An 18034-nucleotide genomic window follows, 5' to 3' on the forward strand; every position below is an offset into this window, starting at 1 on the left:
CGTTTTGTGTCTTTACCCAACAGGAAAATGTGTTTCATATGGAGGGGCGGCACCCAGTTGCCAATGGGCGGGCGCCGGTAAAACAGAGGAGCCAATGAGTGCGAAACATTGAGTGACAGCTGTCCAATAGAGACCCTCAGTGCTAGTACGGCTTGCAGCTTAAGCGCCGCCGCGGTCTGAGGAATGTCAACTATTCAACATGGAGGCGGAGGTCGATAAGCTCGAACTGATGGTGAGTGCAAAGTGAAGGACACCTACTGGGTAATTAATTTTTCCCCAGTGGCCTCGAAGGTGGGGAGCAATGTGGAGTTGCGGGAAACTCTGGGCAGCGGAGGCTGGACCAAATTGGAGTTCCCTCCTCCTGCACCAAAGGGAGCCGCCACCGCCTGGTCTCCTAACCGCCGCGGGCGAAGGGGTACATCCGGGAAATTCGTGAGGGAAATGGCGGGAGATGCTGAGGGTGTGGGGCCTTTGGAATTTCTTGTTTCTTGCCTTCACTTTTCTATCCCTGAAGGAGCTGTACCTGATGGAAACAGCGTTTTATGTATTTACACACACACACACACACACACACACCCACACACACACGACTGGAAGGGTCTATCAACGCCCCAAGACGGGAGGAGGTCGTTCACACCCCTAGAAAAAAGGGGGATGTGGGGTGGGAAGTAAGCCGCGGAAGGGGGCGCGGGGAGAAACGAACCATTCATGTTTTCGAAGGCGGGCTAAGAAAGGATGCTAAACGTGCGCTACAACTTCCTAGCGGCCAAGGGAGTCCCCTAGACTGCTATGTGTTTGGCCCGGAGGATGCAAGCTTTGGGTGAGCGAGCCGTCGGAGCTATGGGGATCTGAACTATAGGCTCGTTTCCTCGAGAGCCGGGGATATTGGAAATGGGAGGGCACCTTGCTCAAGAGTTGCCCATTTTCATTCATCTGTGAAAGTAGAGGGCGGGGGCGAAGAACTAGAAAGCACTCCCCTTGTTGCTGTTGTGTGTGGCCTGCTGGAGGGTGCCAAGCTGAAGGGCTATCCTTGTTTTCTTTATGGGGTTAGCCCTTACCCTCTCTTGTCCCCTTAATTCCCTCCCTCCCGTCCTTAGTCTACCAGCTTGATAGCCCGCGCTTTTTTCTTGGCTCCCTTGTTCTGCCTTCACTCTTTATTTTCTTCTTGCATTATCGGTATTTTCAGATTGGGTTGGTTCCTTTAAAAATATGGAACTTTGAGGAAGTACCCATCTTTGAGTTCCTGTTGTTTTTTAAAGAAAATAACAAGATCAAATTTTAAAAAGTACAAAAAAACTTCTTTCTTCTCCGGCTTCAATCTGTTTCTCCTCCTCCCCTCCATTCCCTGGCGTTATTGCTTAGGTATATCTGTGTGCCCACACTGCTCTTTCCAAGATGAATATTGGTTCTTTAACTTCTGCTTTGGTAAGGATCTGTGGTGATCCTGGATGATAGTGTGTACTACCCCCGCCCCATTCCCACCCCAGAAAAATGTTAGGCCTTGATTTATCTTATTATTTTCATTTGATTTGTTAAGGAATTGAAGCACCGGTTTTATTTACATTTAATTGCAAGGCTTTCAATTACTTTAACATTTGTGTCCAAATTTTCTTTGTGGAGGGAGTGTGGGTATGGAAACAGAATGGAGGGAGACATGGGAGGGAAGACGAATTTTCTTTCTGCAATTTTCCAAACCTGCAATAATGAATATTTGTTCGTTTTGTTTTTATTTTTTATTTTTACTTTTTTTTTTTAAATACACGAAATGTCAAGGATAGGAGTTTACTTCTATCAACAGGCATAAAAATTAAGACTGTCTTTTCCCACTCCCCCATTTTAAATTCCTCTCTGCAGATACAGATATTTCTGCTTAGTTGTTATATGCTGCCTGATGCTAATTGTTTTTTAATATATGCCCACACAGCCTGTTGGCTGTTTAATTTTTATACTTTTTTCTAGCTTTTGCAATAGCATCAATATTCTTAAAAAACTTCTTCTTCTTCTTTTTTTTTTTTTGTTAGAATGAACAAATTCTATTTTAAGGGAAAAGCAAGTAAACATTTTGAAAAATGGAGGTTTTAGAAAGTTACGAGGCAGCCAACTTTTAAACTTTTAGATGTTTAATTATGAGATAGCTTTTAAACTTCCTTTTGATGAGAGGAAGACTATAAAGCAGAGTTCCCTCCCCCCTTAAATTTCTTAAAAGTAAATTAGTGGTAGCTTTTTTTCAAGTTATTGGTTTGTTTTCCTAATTATTAGGGTTTACGGGCTGGCGTTGTGGCTCAGTGGTAGTGCGCTTGCCTAGCAACCGCGAGGCCCTGGGTTCAATCCTCAGCATCACATAAAAACAAATAAAGGTATTGTGTCCAACTACAACTAAAAAATAAATATTTAAAAAAAATTATTAGAGTTTAAGAATGAATTGGAATTTTTATTATTATTTTTAATATTCCTATTTTGTATTGACTCGATAGTAAAGGATGGTGCATCTCATCTTCGGATTTGCCATATTCCTTTAAAAAATGTTTTATCTAAGAACCAGAATCAGTGTAGTTTCTAAGATTCTAAAGGTAAATGATTTCTGGTACAATCTTATGGGTTTTTGTTTGTTGGTCTTACATTACTTAAATAAAGGATTGCCAGGGGACCAGTATGGAATATTTAGTAGGTGAAAAGAGAATGCATTGTATTTAACTTTGAAAAAGTTATCTTAGTTTTGTAAACAGATAGCCTGATCCTCTTAATTTAATATTTTTTTCTATTTTCTTGTATTAACTTACAGTTCAGAATACTAAACACTTGTCTTTATAAACACTTGTCTTTAAAACATGACACTTGATTGACAAGAGTTAAATATTCTCACATTTGAATTTTGTGGCCCAGGATTTGAGGCCAAGACTCTTTATGTTCCAGCTGTCCCAAATTTGAGTCCCATTTCTTGGTGGGCTTGAGCCACCTAAGTAGCTGAACTGGACCATTTAAAGGAAGGTTGGTGAAAATAAGAGGAAAGTATTTTTGCATCAGTCAACATTACTAAAGGAGGAATAACCTCATTGTAAAGTAATATGTGTTCTCTAACTATTTTCCCTTTACTTATTGATTGAATGATATTTGTGGAAGGCCCTCCTTTTGTGGTTCTACTAGTGATTGTACACAAAAGTGTAATGTGATACTATGATATGCTTACTAATCCTCACAACCCCCCCCCCCCCCCCCAGTCCCTAGGGATTGAAGCTAGGTCCTCTCTACCACTAAGAAGTGACATCTACCTGCCTTGTTATTTTTTGGGACAGGATGTTGCCAAATTGTCCAGGCTGGCCTGAAATTTGCATCCTTCTGCCTTATCTTCCTGAGTAGCAGGGATTAGGCATGTGCAACCATGCCCAACTCTATGATTTCTATTTCTAAGTTTACATTTGTTTTTTAAGGAAATTTATTGTTTACATCTCAGGCCTCTTTCTCCATTATTTTCATTTTGATATTTTAAAATTAACAAGAATTAATTTGCTTTCCTTTTATATTTAAGGTTTATATTTAAAACCTCTTTCCATAAAATTCAATTAGGTTGGGATAATATTGTCATGTTTAGCTCACATTGATTATTTGGCAGTGTCTTTCTTTGTTATCATAGTCCTCAGTAAACTCTTGAAATAAAAAGCTATAATGATAAGTACTTTTATTTTTGGTACTGAGGATTGAACCCAGGGGCACTTTAGAACACTGAGTACATCCCTAGTCCTTTTTATTTTTGAGATAGGGTTTCCCTGAGGCTGGCCTCAAACTTGTGATCTTCCTGTCTCAGCGTCCGGAGTCACTGGAATTACAGGCACGCACTGTCATGCCTTACAAAATGCTTTGTGTGTGTGTGTGTTTTGTGTTATAGTTTAGAATCCAGAGTAATAGATTGGGTATATAAGAGATTTTACACATTTATTATTTTTCATTTATTTTCTTTAACATTCTTATTCAAAGGGCTTGTTTTATATGGCAGGTAATCAATCAGTCATTTTGCTTTGGAAAAGGAGCTAACCAACAAACTATCTCATCAGAGACGAGGAAACTTTATCACAACTGTGACTTAGTACTTCTAATTGGTTTTATTAATACCAATTTTGAGGTATTACTAATACACTTGTTAATTACTACCAAGACTCAAGATATTTTAAAAATTCCTTTACATCTCTGCATGTTTCTATTCGAATGTTAATGGTTGATTAGTCATCAAAAACCAATATCACATTGATATAAATGTCTTTATGTTTTGATGTCTTCTGACCAAAGTGGCAATCCAACTTCAAATTCTTTTCACACTGAAGCTTCAACTGATGCAAGATTCGTTTATGTTCCTTTCCTACTTATTACTGCTTACGAATGCTCTGACTTTATTGCACTACTGTACTTGACAGCTAGCAGTGCAATAGTATTGTCAAAGCATCTGAAAGCAGAGTGCTCGCCAGAATTTTCATTCTTGCCTTACTTCTTTCTTCAGTATTTGTAAATAATTGACTATGAACTTTGTTGCTAAAAACTGTATAATTGTTATAAACAAGAAGTATATCTTTTTAGAAAGTCATAATTTGATAAAAACTTTTTACCTAATATTAAAAACTCACTACTACACTGCATAATGAAACACATTGAGAAAACACTTCTTATATCTAAACTTGTTATGGCTTGTCTAAATGAGTGTACTTGTAATTTGCTTCTTTCTTTAATAGATTTGGGTAGGTTTGGACAAACCTTAGTTTTTATTTAATTGAGTTTTATCACTAATTAGTAAGAGATGAAAACAATCTCTGCTGTATATTTACTGTGGTAACTTGCCTCAGGTCTTAATGTTGATTTTGTATTATGTAGGAAATGCTTAGATTTAAAATTTTAAAATGCTGGAATTAAAGTTCATTTTTGTGTTGATGAGATAAAAACTGTGAATTCATCACTTTTTATAGTGAATTTTATTGAGATACAATTTACACAGAATAAAACTCAATTTTAAGTGTATAATTTCATGAGTTTTGGCAAATGGATACAGTCATGTAATGAACAGCATAGCCAGGATATAGATTTCCATCACCTTAAAAAAGGTTTCTTTGTGCCCCTTTGTAGTTAGCCTCTTCCTAGCAAACTCCCTGACAACCATTGACCTATAGCTTTTGTAGAATTTCATGCAAATGGAATTATACAATATATAGCCTTTTGTGTTTGGCTTCTTGTACCTACTATAATGTTTTTGAGATTTATCCCTGTCATTGTTAATTATTAGTGGCTAAACCATTTTTATTACTGAGTAGTATTCCATTGTACAGAATATGACAAATTGTTTATCTGTTCTCCAGATTTTGGACTTTCGGTCTCCATGTTTTGTCTGTTATGAATGAAATGGCCATGAGCATTGAAGTATACAAGTTTTGGGGCATGTATTCATTTCTTTTGTGTAAATACTGAGGAATGGGATTGCTGGGTAGCATCTTTTCATGGGTTTATTTATAATTGGTATATCTTGTTTAGTGAAGTATCTTAAAATCTTGCCTTTTTTCAAATGGTGTTGCTTTTTTATTTCATCAGAAGAGTCATTTTTCTTTCAAGTCTATTAATTGCCTTCTCGTTTGAAAATTTAAAAAAATTTTTTTTATAGTTGTAGATGGACAGCATGACTTTATTGTATTTGTTTATTTTTATGTGGTGCTAAGGATCAAACTCAGTGCCTCACACATGCTAAGCAAGTGCTCTTTCTCTGAGCTACAGCCCCAGCCCCTCCTTTAAAATTTTTTGATGAAGTCCAATTCATACATTTTATCTTGTGGTGTTTACTTTTTACATTACATTTCTTTAAGGTATCATTGAGCTTTCTGTTCAGAACCTGTATAATTATGAAGGTTTTGGATAAAAATCTATCATTGAAAGGAGGGAAAGATTTTTTTTCCTGCCTTAAGATTATATTTTGGTGTGAATACGTCTTCAATTTTAGAAATAGAGTAGGAAAGGCCATATGTTATGAGCTCATTTAATGTGAAGTGGGAACTGAGAGTGGTTACACCTGTAATCCCAGCTCCTCTGGAAGGTGAGTGAGGAGAATTTAAAGTTCTAGGCCAGTCCTGGCAACTTAGCTAGATCCTGTCTCACAAAAGGCTGAGGATGTAGCTCAGTGGTAGAATGCTGGCTGGCCTAGCATGCTGGAAGTTCTGAGTTCAGTTCCTAGCACCACATATAAAAAAGATTATACTTCTAATTTATCTTAATATATAACATTTTTAGTTTGAATAAGTTAACCCTGGCTTCTTTGAGTTCAGTATTTTTGTTCTTATTTTATAAATACAGAAACAATCTCAATTTTTGCTAAGGTTTCTGATTTCTTTTAGAGCCTAGTTTTTAATATATATTCTCTTCTTTAAGCTGAGGATTCTTAGAGGAGCTCTGTCTCATCAGAAAAATATATACAGATAGATAAAATTGCCAGTGGTTAACAGGGATTTGTAGTTTGCAGTAGTTTGGATCTGAAATATCCCCTAAAGGCTTATGTGGAAACAACTTGGTCCCCAGCATGTGGTGCTATTGGGAGGTGTGGTGGAACCTTTTAGTGGTGAAACCTATTTGGAAGAAGTTAGGTCATTGGGGGGATTGCATTTGAAAGGAAAATTTGGACACCTCCTCCCTCTCTCTTTGCTTCCTAGCCACCCGGAGGTGAACAGGCCTCCTTTGCCTTGTGCTTCCACCCTGTTATACTCTGCTGCCATAGGCCCAAAGCAATAGGCCCAAGTGACCATTCACTGAAGCCTCTGAAACTGAGTCAAAATAAGTCTTTCTAGCTGGATGTGGTGGCACACTCCTGTGATCCAAGTTGTTTGGAAGGTTTAGACAGGAGGATTTCAAGTTCAAGAATAGCCTCAGCAATTTACTAGCAAGACCCTATCTCAAAATGACAAAAAGTAAAAAGGGGTGGGAATGTGCTCAGTGGTAAAGCTTGTCTTTCCTTTGGGTTCATTCCCCAGCATAAAAACAAAACAAACAAAAAACTACATTGTTGTTTCAAGTGTGTGCACAGTTTCAACTGGATTCTGCAATTTAGGAATGTAGCTATTTGTCATATTTGGCATATATTCTAACTTTATACACTGAATATGAGATTATCATGAGTTATGAGCATTTTATATATACACATATATTACACAATATATTATGTGTTTTAAAATATTCTGTGTAACAGCAACATAATATTTGAGAATATACTGCCTGTCAGACACTATTAGAGATTAGTGATTTATAAAACCACCTTGGGCTGGGGCTGTGCTACATACCTATAATCCCAGCAACATGGGAGGATGAGGCAGGAGGATATCAAGTTCAAAGCCAGCTTCAACTATAACAAGATCCTTAAGCAATTTAGTGAAACCCTCTCTCAAAATAAAAAATTTAAAAGTGCTGGGAACATAGCTTGGTGGTAAAGTCCCCCTGGGTTCAGTTCCCATGATGAAACCAAACTAAAAAGAAAAACAAACAAAAAATAAACAGGCTGACATATTTGAGACAGTAAAATTAGTGTGACTGAAGTGTGAAGCTTTAGTGGAGAGAGAATTTTTATTTATCTATCTATCTATTTATTTATTTATTTATGTATCTTTAGTTTTAGGTGGATTCATTAGGGTTTTTTTTTTTTTTTAATGTGGTGCCCAGGATGGAACCCAGTGCCTCATGCATGCTAGGTGAGCACTCTACCACTGAGCCACCTCTCCAGCTCCGAGAGAGAATTTTAATATCATCTTGGGAAGAATCATACTAAATTGGAATTAATTTTATAGGCTTTGGAAAACCCCAGTGATCTTTTTTTTCCCCTAATGTTACTGATTGAGCCCATGAACTTGCACATGCTAGGCAAAAGCTCTCTCACTGAGTGATAGCCCTGCTTACACCCCAGTGATCTTTAAGTGAAGAATGACTTGGTATAGAATGCCTTATACTTCATTAAAAAAAAAATTGCTTTTGGCTGGGCAGGGTGGCACAGGTGTGTAATTTTAGCGGCTCAAAGGCTGAAGCAGAAGAATCTCGAGTTCAAAGCCAGCCTCGGCATCTTAGTGAAGCCTCAGCAACTTAGTGAGGCCCTATCTACCCAAAATACAATTGCTTTAGTTATTATACATGTTTACATATTTTTTATAGTAAAATTAGAAGATAGGTAAGCAAAAAGAGAAGAAAACCACATTTTTACGACTGTTAAGACTATGTTGTAATGTATTTTACAATTTTATGTACGTTTATCTATTTTACTAAGCCAGGTTCATTCAGTATATTGTGAAAAATCTGTCCCTGTAGCATTCATAGCACAAGTAAACAAATAAATTAAATCCTGAAAGCTTTAAAGAAGTAGCTTACTTCATTTGAAAAAACCAGCCTTTATATACCTTAGCAATAGTTAAGTAAAACCTTGAGACAAAGAACTGAAAAAAATAAAATTTCTGCCCATGTTCTTCCCCTTTGGCTGCCTTTTGCCTGATATAACATGTCTGTAACTTGGTTCTAGTGCATATTGCTGTTTATCTATTTCAGGCAAGTTTAGATATGTATTTGTTCTGTTGGAAGAAAGTGGATAATAGTCAAAACACTCTAGTAGAAAAAGGCAAAAGTCAATTTTGTTTATGTAGACGTTATAGGTGGCTCTTAACTTGTTGGCAACTTGGAATAAATTCCAGTTAAAACAGGGTAGGTTTATTTTTATTTTTTAATTTAATTTAATTTTTTTGTGGTGCTAGGGATCAAACCCAGGGCCTCACATGTGCAAGGCAAGCAATCTACTGCTGAGCCACACCTCTGGGCCCTTAAAACAGGTTTTCATTTTTTTTTTTTTTTTTGGTACTGGTTGCTTTACCACTGAGCTACATCCTTTAAAAAAGTAGATTACTTCAATTGAAAAGACCAGCTTTTATATACACTAACAATAGTTAAGTAAAACCTTGAGATGAAGAACTGAAAAATATAAAACTTTTTCCCCTTTGGCAGCCTTCTGCCTGATATAACATGTCTGTAGTCTGGTGCTAGTACATGTTGCTGTTTATCTCAGCACTTTTTAATTTTGAGACAGGATCTCACTAAGTTGCTTAGAGCCTCACTAAATTGCTAAGACTGCCCTTGGATTTGCAGTCCTCCTCCTTCAACTTCTTGTGTTGTTGGGATTACAGGCATGTGCTTCCACACTTGGTTTAAAACAGATTTTAAAATATATATTTTTTCATTTGTTGATAGACCTGTATTTATTTATTTATATGCTTTGCTGAGAATCAAATCCAGTGCCTCATACATGCTAGGCAAGTGCTTCATCACTGAGGTAGAACTCCAGCCCTTAAAACTGCTTTTTAAAAGGTGGTTTTACTGTTTTTTTTTTTTTTTTTTCAAATAAATGAATGTTCTTTCATCCCTTTTGTCATTGTGCATTAGACTGAATTGGGTATACACTAAAATCTAGGAATACAGAACCTGGGAGGATAGCTCAGTGGTATAAAGTAAAAAGGGATCTTGTCAGTAAGAAATTTGAAATCAAGTGGTGATATTATCCCATGCAAACAAAAGATTATAATATAGTACAGAAAATGGTAAACCAGAGCCTTGAACAAAGTAAAATGAGAGTAAATAAAGGTGTTTCTGAATCTGAATTCGAGTGAAAAGCATATAAGAAAATAGATTTTTGATTAATGGTATAGCTACTCTAGTTCAAGGAGTGTTTAAGATACCTAATGCTTCCTTAAAACAATGTTTCTATCAGGTGACACAAGTGACCTATAATCCTAGTGACGCTGAAGATTTGAGACACGAGGATTGCAAGTTTAAGGCCAGCCTGGGCAACAGAGCAAGAACCTGTCTCAAAAAAAACGTGTTGGGGATATAGCTCAAAGTAGAGTGCTTGTTTAGCAGATGGAATACACTGGGTTCAATCCCCTATACAGAAAAGATTGGGGGCTGGGCTGGGGTTGTGGCTCAGCTGTAGCGTGCTCGCCTAACCTGTGCCAGGCCCTGGGTTCAATCCTCAGCACCACATAAAAATAAAATAAAAATATTGTGTCTATCTACAGCTAAAAAATAAAATATTTTTTAAAAAAAGAAAGAAAAGGTGGGGGGTAGTGAGCAATGTTTCTATTAAAAATGCATTTCTAAGCCTACTTGGTGAATCCAGAACATATCTTTTCTAAGCCGAAAACAATGGGCAAGACTGAAATTTTTTTTCTTCCTTTATTTCCTTGTGGTTTGATACTGTTGAGACAAATCTCTCACAAATGGATGTCTTTTAAACTTTAAGAGCACTGATCCTTTTTTGGCAGAGCACTGCTGTTACAATGGGAATCTGTGGGTTTGTTTTTAAAAAGCAAGTATTTTTAATTTTTGGTACTGGAGATTGAACCTAGGGGCACTATACCACTGACCTGTATTCCCAGACCTTTTTATTTTTTGAGGCAGGGTCTTGCTAAGTTGCTTAGGGCCTCATTAAGTTGGTTGGCCTCGAATTGCTGATCCTTCTGCCTTAGCCTTCTAAGTTGTTGGGATTACAGGTATGTGACACTGCTCCATGTAAAGGCAAGTATTTTTAAACTGAGAACTGCAATTCTTTTCTTTTTGCTGAAAATAGTTGAGTAGTATGTTATACATTGTGTTAGTTACTTAAAGCCTTAAACTGGTCATATTAAAACCTAGGATAACAATATTTTTTTTTGGGGGGGGGGTACTGGGAATTGAGCTCAGGGGCATTTGACCACTGAGCCACATCCCTAGCTCTGTTTTGTATTGTATTAGAGACAGGGTCTCACCAGTTGCTTAGCGCCTTGCTAAACTGCTGAGGCTGGCTTTGAACTTGTGATCCTCCTGCCTCCGCCTCCCTAGCTGCTAGGATTGCAGGCTTGCACGTGGTTCTAGGATAACAATTTTATATGCTTAAAAATATGTAGCGTATTTTCTAAAACAGTTACTTCTTAAACTATTTCTTTTCCTATTTGTGTGGACTATCCTTTATGGCCCCAGTCTATTTCCAAAGATGTCTAGTCTGCAGAAAGAAAATTAATTATTCTTGGGGTGCTTTGACAATGATTTCCATAGATTTTTCCAGCTAAATTAAATATTTTTTTAATCACCTTTAGGGTCAATATATAACCTTTGCCTTTATTTATTTATTTATTTTATTACTGATTTTGAAGAAAACTGTAATTGTTTCTGAAATACAAATGTCTTGGGCTTAAACACAAGCACTAGTTTTACTTTAAAATTATAATCCCCTAAAAATAATATCGGTATCTAAAGTTAATTAGCTAAAAGTTATTAAATACAGAAACTTCACTGTTTTACAAGGCTTCTACAAGGCTTACTTAGTAATGAGGAGGGCTGTGAGTAAAGCTTAGAAATATTTTAGGGATCATCATAATTGGTCTATAAATTTCCTGTTTATCACCAGATCCTAGAACCCTATCAATATTGTCTCTGCTGTGTAAATAGCTCTGAGCAGTGCAATATTGCTTATAGGGTTTTGGTATTTGGGAAGAACAATGAGGCAAACTGCAGAAACTATGTAGCTGAAACTGAACCAAAAATCATCTTAAACAGGAAGAAAACAGGAGGTAGAGTTCACTGTAAGCATTAAAATCTGAGGCTTAAACGTCAGAATTTATTGGAAGAAGGCAACATTTATCTTTAAAGTTTATTTTATTTTATTTTTTGTGGCTGGGGATTGAACTTGGGGGCACTCAACCACATTCCCAGTCCTATTTTGTATTTTATTTAGAGACAGGGTCTCACTGAGTTGCTTAGCACCTCACGGTTTGCTGAGGATGGCTTTCAACTCACAATCCTCCTGCCTTAGCCTCCTGAGCTGCTGGGATTATAGGTATGTGCCACTGCACCTGGCTTTACTAAGTTTTAGCATTTTGACAAGTTAATCATGTTTATTTGTAATTATAAGGAAATAATAGAATTGAAGTGTTGAAAGCCACCTGAAATAATTCTTTCATGTAATAAGAGAGACAGGCCCAGAGAAATGAATACTCACTTAAGGCTACACTGCTGGCTAAAGATACCAGGACTAGAACTACCAAATACTTCAATTCATTTTATTTTTCTGTGCCATACTATCAGGTTTTGTTCAGAGGGGATTTTTATTTTTTAATTTTTATTTCAAGAGAGAATTTTTCATTGATTTTTTAATAACATGAGCAGATTAATTTTAATTCAAGTTAAGAATTTATAGTTTTTCTACTTCTATATGGCTTTTATTGGCTTTAATCAAGTATAACTAGTTTAATTGCATAAAAACAGAGTAATAAGAACTGAATTACAAACAAGTCACTTAGCCTATTTCCTCACTTGTAAAATGGAAGGTTCAAATCAGAGGCTCTTTTTTTTTTTAATTTTTTAAAATTTTTTTAATTGTAGATGGACACAATACCTTTATTTTATTTATTTATTTTCATGTGCTGAGTATCGAACCCAGTGCCTCACATGTGCTAGGGAAGCACTCTACCATCAAGCTACAACCCCAGCCCCTCAGAGGGCTCTTAAAATTGTTTTTCTGTCTCTCAACATTGCATTGAAATCCTTTTTCCTTTTTTGTCCCCCAGACCACTTCACTGATAAGCAAATTCTTATCCTGTTTGTAATCACAAAATATTCTATATAGTTTCCCACAGAGGATAACATTTTACTCTCAAGCTTTTTTCTCTCTTTAAATTTTTTTTTTTTTAAATTATGGCAAAATACAACAAAAATTACCATTTTGACAATATTTAAATGTACTAATCCCTTGATGTGTACCTGGCTTGGTTCTATCTTTTGGCTATTATGAATAAGGCTGCTATGAAAATGGGTACATAAATATTTCTATAAGATCTTGTTTTCATTTTTGGATATATGTCCGAAAGTGGAATTGCTGGTTCATATTTCTTTTTAAAATTTTTGGGCTTTTTTTAAAGTATATTCTTATTGTTGTGCAACCTCCACACTTATATACCTTTAGAACTTTTTTCATCTTCCAAAATGGAACTATGTTTCTATTAAACAATAACTTCTCACTACTCCCTTCCTCTAGACTCTGGCAACCACCATTCTACCTTTTGTGTCTATAAAAATGATTTTTTTTTTCCTTGTACTGGTGATTGAACCTAGGATGCTCTACCATTGAGCCATATTTCCAGTTCTTTTTATCTTTTATTTTGAGACAGGGCTTCGCTAAGTTGCTGAGGCTGGCCTTGAATTTGGGGTCCTTCTGTCTCATCCTCCAAGTTTCTGGGATGACAGGCATGTACTACCAGCCTGGGCTGGTCTTTATGAATTTGATTTACTCAGTTCAAATAAATAGACATGCAGTTATCTTTCCTCTGACAGGCTTTTTTTCACTTACTTAGCATGATCTCAGGTTGTCCATGTTACAGCATGTGTTAGAATTTCCTTCCTTTTTAAGACTGAATTGTTTGTTCACATTTGTTTATCTATGCCTCCCTTGATGTGCACCTGGCTTGTTTCTATCTTTTGGCTATTATGAATAAGGCTGCTATGAAAATGGGCACATAAATATTTCTATAAGATCTTGTTTTCTTTTTTGGATATATGTCTGAAAGTGGAATTGCTGGTTCATATTTCTTTTTAAAAAATTTGGGCTTGGGCTGGGGATGTGGCTCGAGCGGTAGCGCGCTCGCCTGGCATGCGTGTGGCCCGGGTTTGATCCTCAGCACCACATGCAAACAGGGATGTTGTGTCCGCTGAAAACTAAAAAAATAAATATTAAAAAATTCTCTCTCTCTCTCAAAAAAAAAAAAAAAAATTTGGGCTTTTTTTCCCTGCCCTTGGTACCAGGGATTGAACTCAAGGTTACTTAACCGCTGAACAACATCCCTAGCCCTTTTTATTTTTTATTTGGAGATAGGGTCTCACCAAGTTGCTTTGGACCTTGCTAAGTTCCTGAGGCTGGCTTTGAACTTTCTATCCTCCTGCCTCAGCCTCCTGAATTGCTGGGATTATAGGAATGCATCATTGCACCCTGCATGAGCTTTCTATATTTTAAAGTCTATTTAAATTCTTTGTTCTCTGAAATATTTTCTAAATAGAAATATGGGAAGATTACTTAAAAGGGATGGAAGGACTGGGGTTGTAGCTCAGTGGTAGTGTATTTACCTAGCACGTGTGAGGCACTGGGTTCAATTCTCAGCAGCACGTAAAAATAAATAAATAAAATAAAGGTATTGTGTCCATCTACATCTTAAAAAGAAAAAAAGGGGGGAGATGGAAAATTTAAAAAAATTTTTTTGAAACTAGGTGTGACTGTGTTTATAGTCCCAGTTCAGGAAGCTGAAGCAAGAGGCTTGCTTTAGCCCAAGTGTTGTAGGCCAGCAATACCCCTCAACAACAACAAAAATAAAAACTTTGAAAAGCAGTTGATTGCATGTAAATGTTTAACAATTAACTTCAGGGAAGGTAGAATGCAGTCTCTTAGGCTTGGGCTAGGAATGAGAGACCAAGCTGTAGGAAATTACATTTTGCCTTCTGTAAGTTCTAAGGACTGTGGGTTTTATCCCTGACAAATTCAAGCCAACACATTTAAGATCCTTTAAAAATATGCAGAATTTCAAAAACTTAATTTATCAATTATACTATATTTAAAAATAAATTACTGGGCTGGGGATGTGGCTCAAGCTGTAGTGCGCTTGCCTGGCATGCTTGCGGCCCGGGTTCGATCCTCAACACCACATACAAACAAAGATGTTGTGTCTGCCAAAAACTAAAAAAAATAAATATAAAAAAAAAAAAAATAAAAAAAAAAAAATAAAAATAAATTACTTTTCGTTTGGCACGGTGGCACACACTTGTAATCCCTGCGGCTGGGGAGGCTGAGACAGGAGGATCATGAGTTCAAAACCTGCCTCAGCAATTTATCGAGGTACTTAGCAACTCAGGGAGACCCTTCCTCTAAATGAAATATAAAAAGGGCTGGGGATGTGGCTCAGTGGTTAAGCACCCCTGGGTTCAATCCTCAGTACCAAAAAAAAAAAAAAAAAAAAAAAAAAAGAAAAACAAAACAAAACAAACAAAAAAAACAAACTACTTTTAATACTCTGATATATATCCTTCCCAACTTTTCTATTTATACACATATACATAGTTTACAAAAAGAGGTTATACCATTTTCATAGCTATTAAAAATTTTTTTTTTTAGTTGTAAATGGACACAATACCTGTATTTATTTTTATGTGGTGCTGAGGATTGAACCCAGTGCCTCACACGTGTGAGGCAAGCACTCTATCACTGATTTATAGCCCCAGCCCTCTCATAGCTATTTTTGCATTTAACAATTCATAAATATAGTACTGTGTCAAATCATTCTGTTATCATTTAAGAAATTAATGTTTTTTTTTAAGATTATAAAAGTAATAACTTTATTGCAAATACTATGAAATATATAAAGTAAAAAGTGGCCATATCCAATAGTTGTTGTTTGTATACCATCATTTTCAGTAACTACTTGGTATTCTGAATATTGACTTCTTTTGTTGGGGGTGTTGGGAATTGAATCTAGGGCCTCAGGCATGTTAAGCACACACTGTGCAACTGAGCCATATGTATTGGAACTTTTAAATGTAAATTTTCATCCAAATTCAGTCCTTGTATACTAATGATGGTCTGTGGCAGTAGTCTCCATTTTTCTCCCTTAGAGGTTTACTACAGAGCATATGCTAATACCCAAGTTAAGTAAATTGGGGTTGTCTAGATTGCTACTATAGTATTGCTACTATTGTATATAGTATGTTATCTTTTCTTGAATACTTTGTGACTCTTCAAGGTCTCTAATTTTGGTGGTACACATCTGTATCTCTTTTGTTAATGGGTTATTTGTAATAAAGGTAACTGTGACTACACCTGATATAAATTTGTTCTGTGTTTTACCTTAACCATAGTTCCTGCCAGAGGTACAAAAATACTCAATAACTGATGAGAATGTCAGTGACTCTAGGCAGTACTGGATCATTGTTAGTGTTTGATTAATATATGACAATAGCTATTAGTATCTTAATTTAAATCTAAGAAAGATTTATGGAGTAGTGACTTCAAAGTGTTAAGTATTAGCCGGACTTGGTGGCACATGCCTGTAATCCCAGTACTTGGGAGGCTGAGTCCAGGGATTGCAAGTTTGTTGCCAGCCTCAGCAGTTTAGGGAGAGCCTGTCCTTAAAAAAAAAAAAAAAGGGCTCTCTGAAGTTCAGTTCCCAGCAGGGATAGAGGGAATTAAGCAGTTCTTATCAAGGTATAGGGGTAAACACCTGTAATCTGACCTGCTAAGGAGGGTTAGGATCCCAATTTGAGGCCAGGCCAGGTAAATTTAGTGAGACCCTGTCTCATAATAAAATTTTATTTCATTTTACTTTGTTTTTGTACCAGAGATTGAACCCAGGGGTATTTAACCACTAGCCACATCCCCAGTCTCCTTATGTTTTATGCTAAGTTGTTTAGGGCCTTACTAAAGTGCTGAGGCTGGCTTTGAACTTCCTATCCTCATGTTTCAGCCTCCTTAGTTGCAGGAATTACAGGTGTGCACCACCATGGCTGGCAAACATAATAAAATTTTAAAACAAAGGGCTGTGAATATAGGTCAATGGCAGAGCTCTTGCCTAGCATTTGTGAGGCCATGGGTTTAATCCCCAGTAATGGAAAAACTAAAATAAATTTCTAGAAGGGCTGTAGGTATAGCTCAGTAGTTTATCTCTTGCCTAGCATGTGTGAAGGCCTGTGTTTGATCCTCAATAACACACACACATAGTCCAAGATAGTAAAAAAAAAAAAAAATTTTTTTTTTTTTTTTTTTTTTGGTACTGGGGATTGAATCCAGGGGAGCTTAACAACTGAGCCAAATCCCCAGCACTTTTATATTTTATTTTGAAACAGGCTCTCACTAAGTTGCTTAGGGTCATTTAAAATTGTTCAAGCTGATTTTAGAATTTCAATTCTTCTGCCTCAGCCTCCCAAGCCACTTTTTAAAAAATATTTAATAGAGAACAGGTTATTATGAATAAAGGGTTTGGGGAAGGAATACTGGGGATTAAACCCAGGGGCACTTTACCACTGAGCTACATCTCCAACCCTTTTTTACTTTTTACGACAAGACCTTGCCAGGTGCGATGGCACATGCCTGTAATTCTAGGATCTCAAGTTTAAGGCCATCCTCAGCAACTTTGCAAGACCCTAAGCAATTTAGTGAGACCCTGTCTCAAAGTAAAAAATAAAATAGGGCTCTGCAGATGTGGCTCAGTAGGTAAGTGCTCCCTGGATTCAATCTGTTGTACAAAAAAACCAAATCAAAACAACAACAAAAAAAAGGCAGGGGTATCACTAAGCTGAGTTTGGCCTTGAACTTGTGATTCTCCTGACTTAACCTCTGGAGTTGCTGGGATTATAGGTCTGCCACTGCAGCTGGCTATACTTTTTATTTCCATACTTTGTTCCTTTTTTTTTTTTTTGGATAGTGCTGGGTGATGATCAAACCTAGGGCCTGGAGCATGATGGGCAAAAACTTAACCATTGAAAATGAATGTTTATTACATATTATTAAAATATTTAAAAATGTGATGAGAAAAGAGAAAAGAAGTATCATATTTACTAACATGTCTTTTGGCTTACAAAATAATGATCTGTGCTAATTTCTAGTTCCAGAAAGCTGACTCTGATCTGGATTACATTCAGTATAGGCTGGAATATGAAATCAAGAGAAATCATCTTGATTCAGCAGGCCAGGTAATCTATGAAAGAACTAAACCTTTTTTAACTGAATATTTTGTAAAAAGATTTTCTGATAATATTTCTCAAAGTAACATATTATAATTATTATATTACTGAGCTTATAGTCTTAAAGTCTTGTGATAGAAGCTTGGTCACATCATAATAGAGAGATTATACCAGTAATTAGTGAAATTTGTAGCTACTTTTCTTATTTTTTTCTAACTTTTACAAAAGAATGATTGAATTCAGAGACACTAATGAGCCAGTTATGGAAGCCTCAAAAATTTCAAGAGACAATATAGCTACC

At 36.4% G+C, this 18034-nt stretch overlaps 1 protein-coding gene across 1 annotated transcript in view; it reads left to right on the forward strand.

Annotated features, from left to right (window-relative positions):
- Positions 1–145: 145 nt before the first annotated feature.
- Positions 146–18034, forward strand: part of Ska2 (spindle and kinetochore associated complex subunit 2) — a 37970-nt gene continuing 20081 nt past the window's right edge. Inside the window, exons 1-2 of the mRNA XM_027950291.3 lie at positions 146–232; positions 17656–17742. Of these exons, the coding sequence (XP_027806092.1) occupies positions 200–232; positions 17656–17742 (120 nt within the window). The 5' untranslated portion in view covers positions 146–199. The remainder of the gene's footprint in view (positions 233–17655; positions 17743–18034) is intronic.

This window comes from Marmota flaviventris, chromosome 17, assembly GCF_047511675.1.
Source record: "Marmota flaviventris isolate mMarFla1 chromosome 17, mMarFla1.hap1, whole genome shotgun sequence".
In the NCBI taxonomy this organism is placed as follows: Eukaryota; Metazoa; Chordata; class Mammalia; order Rodentia; family Sciuridae; genus Marmota; species Marmota flaviventris.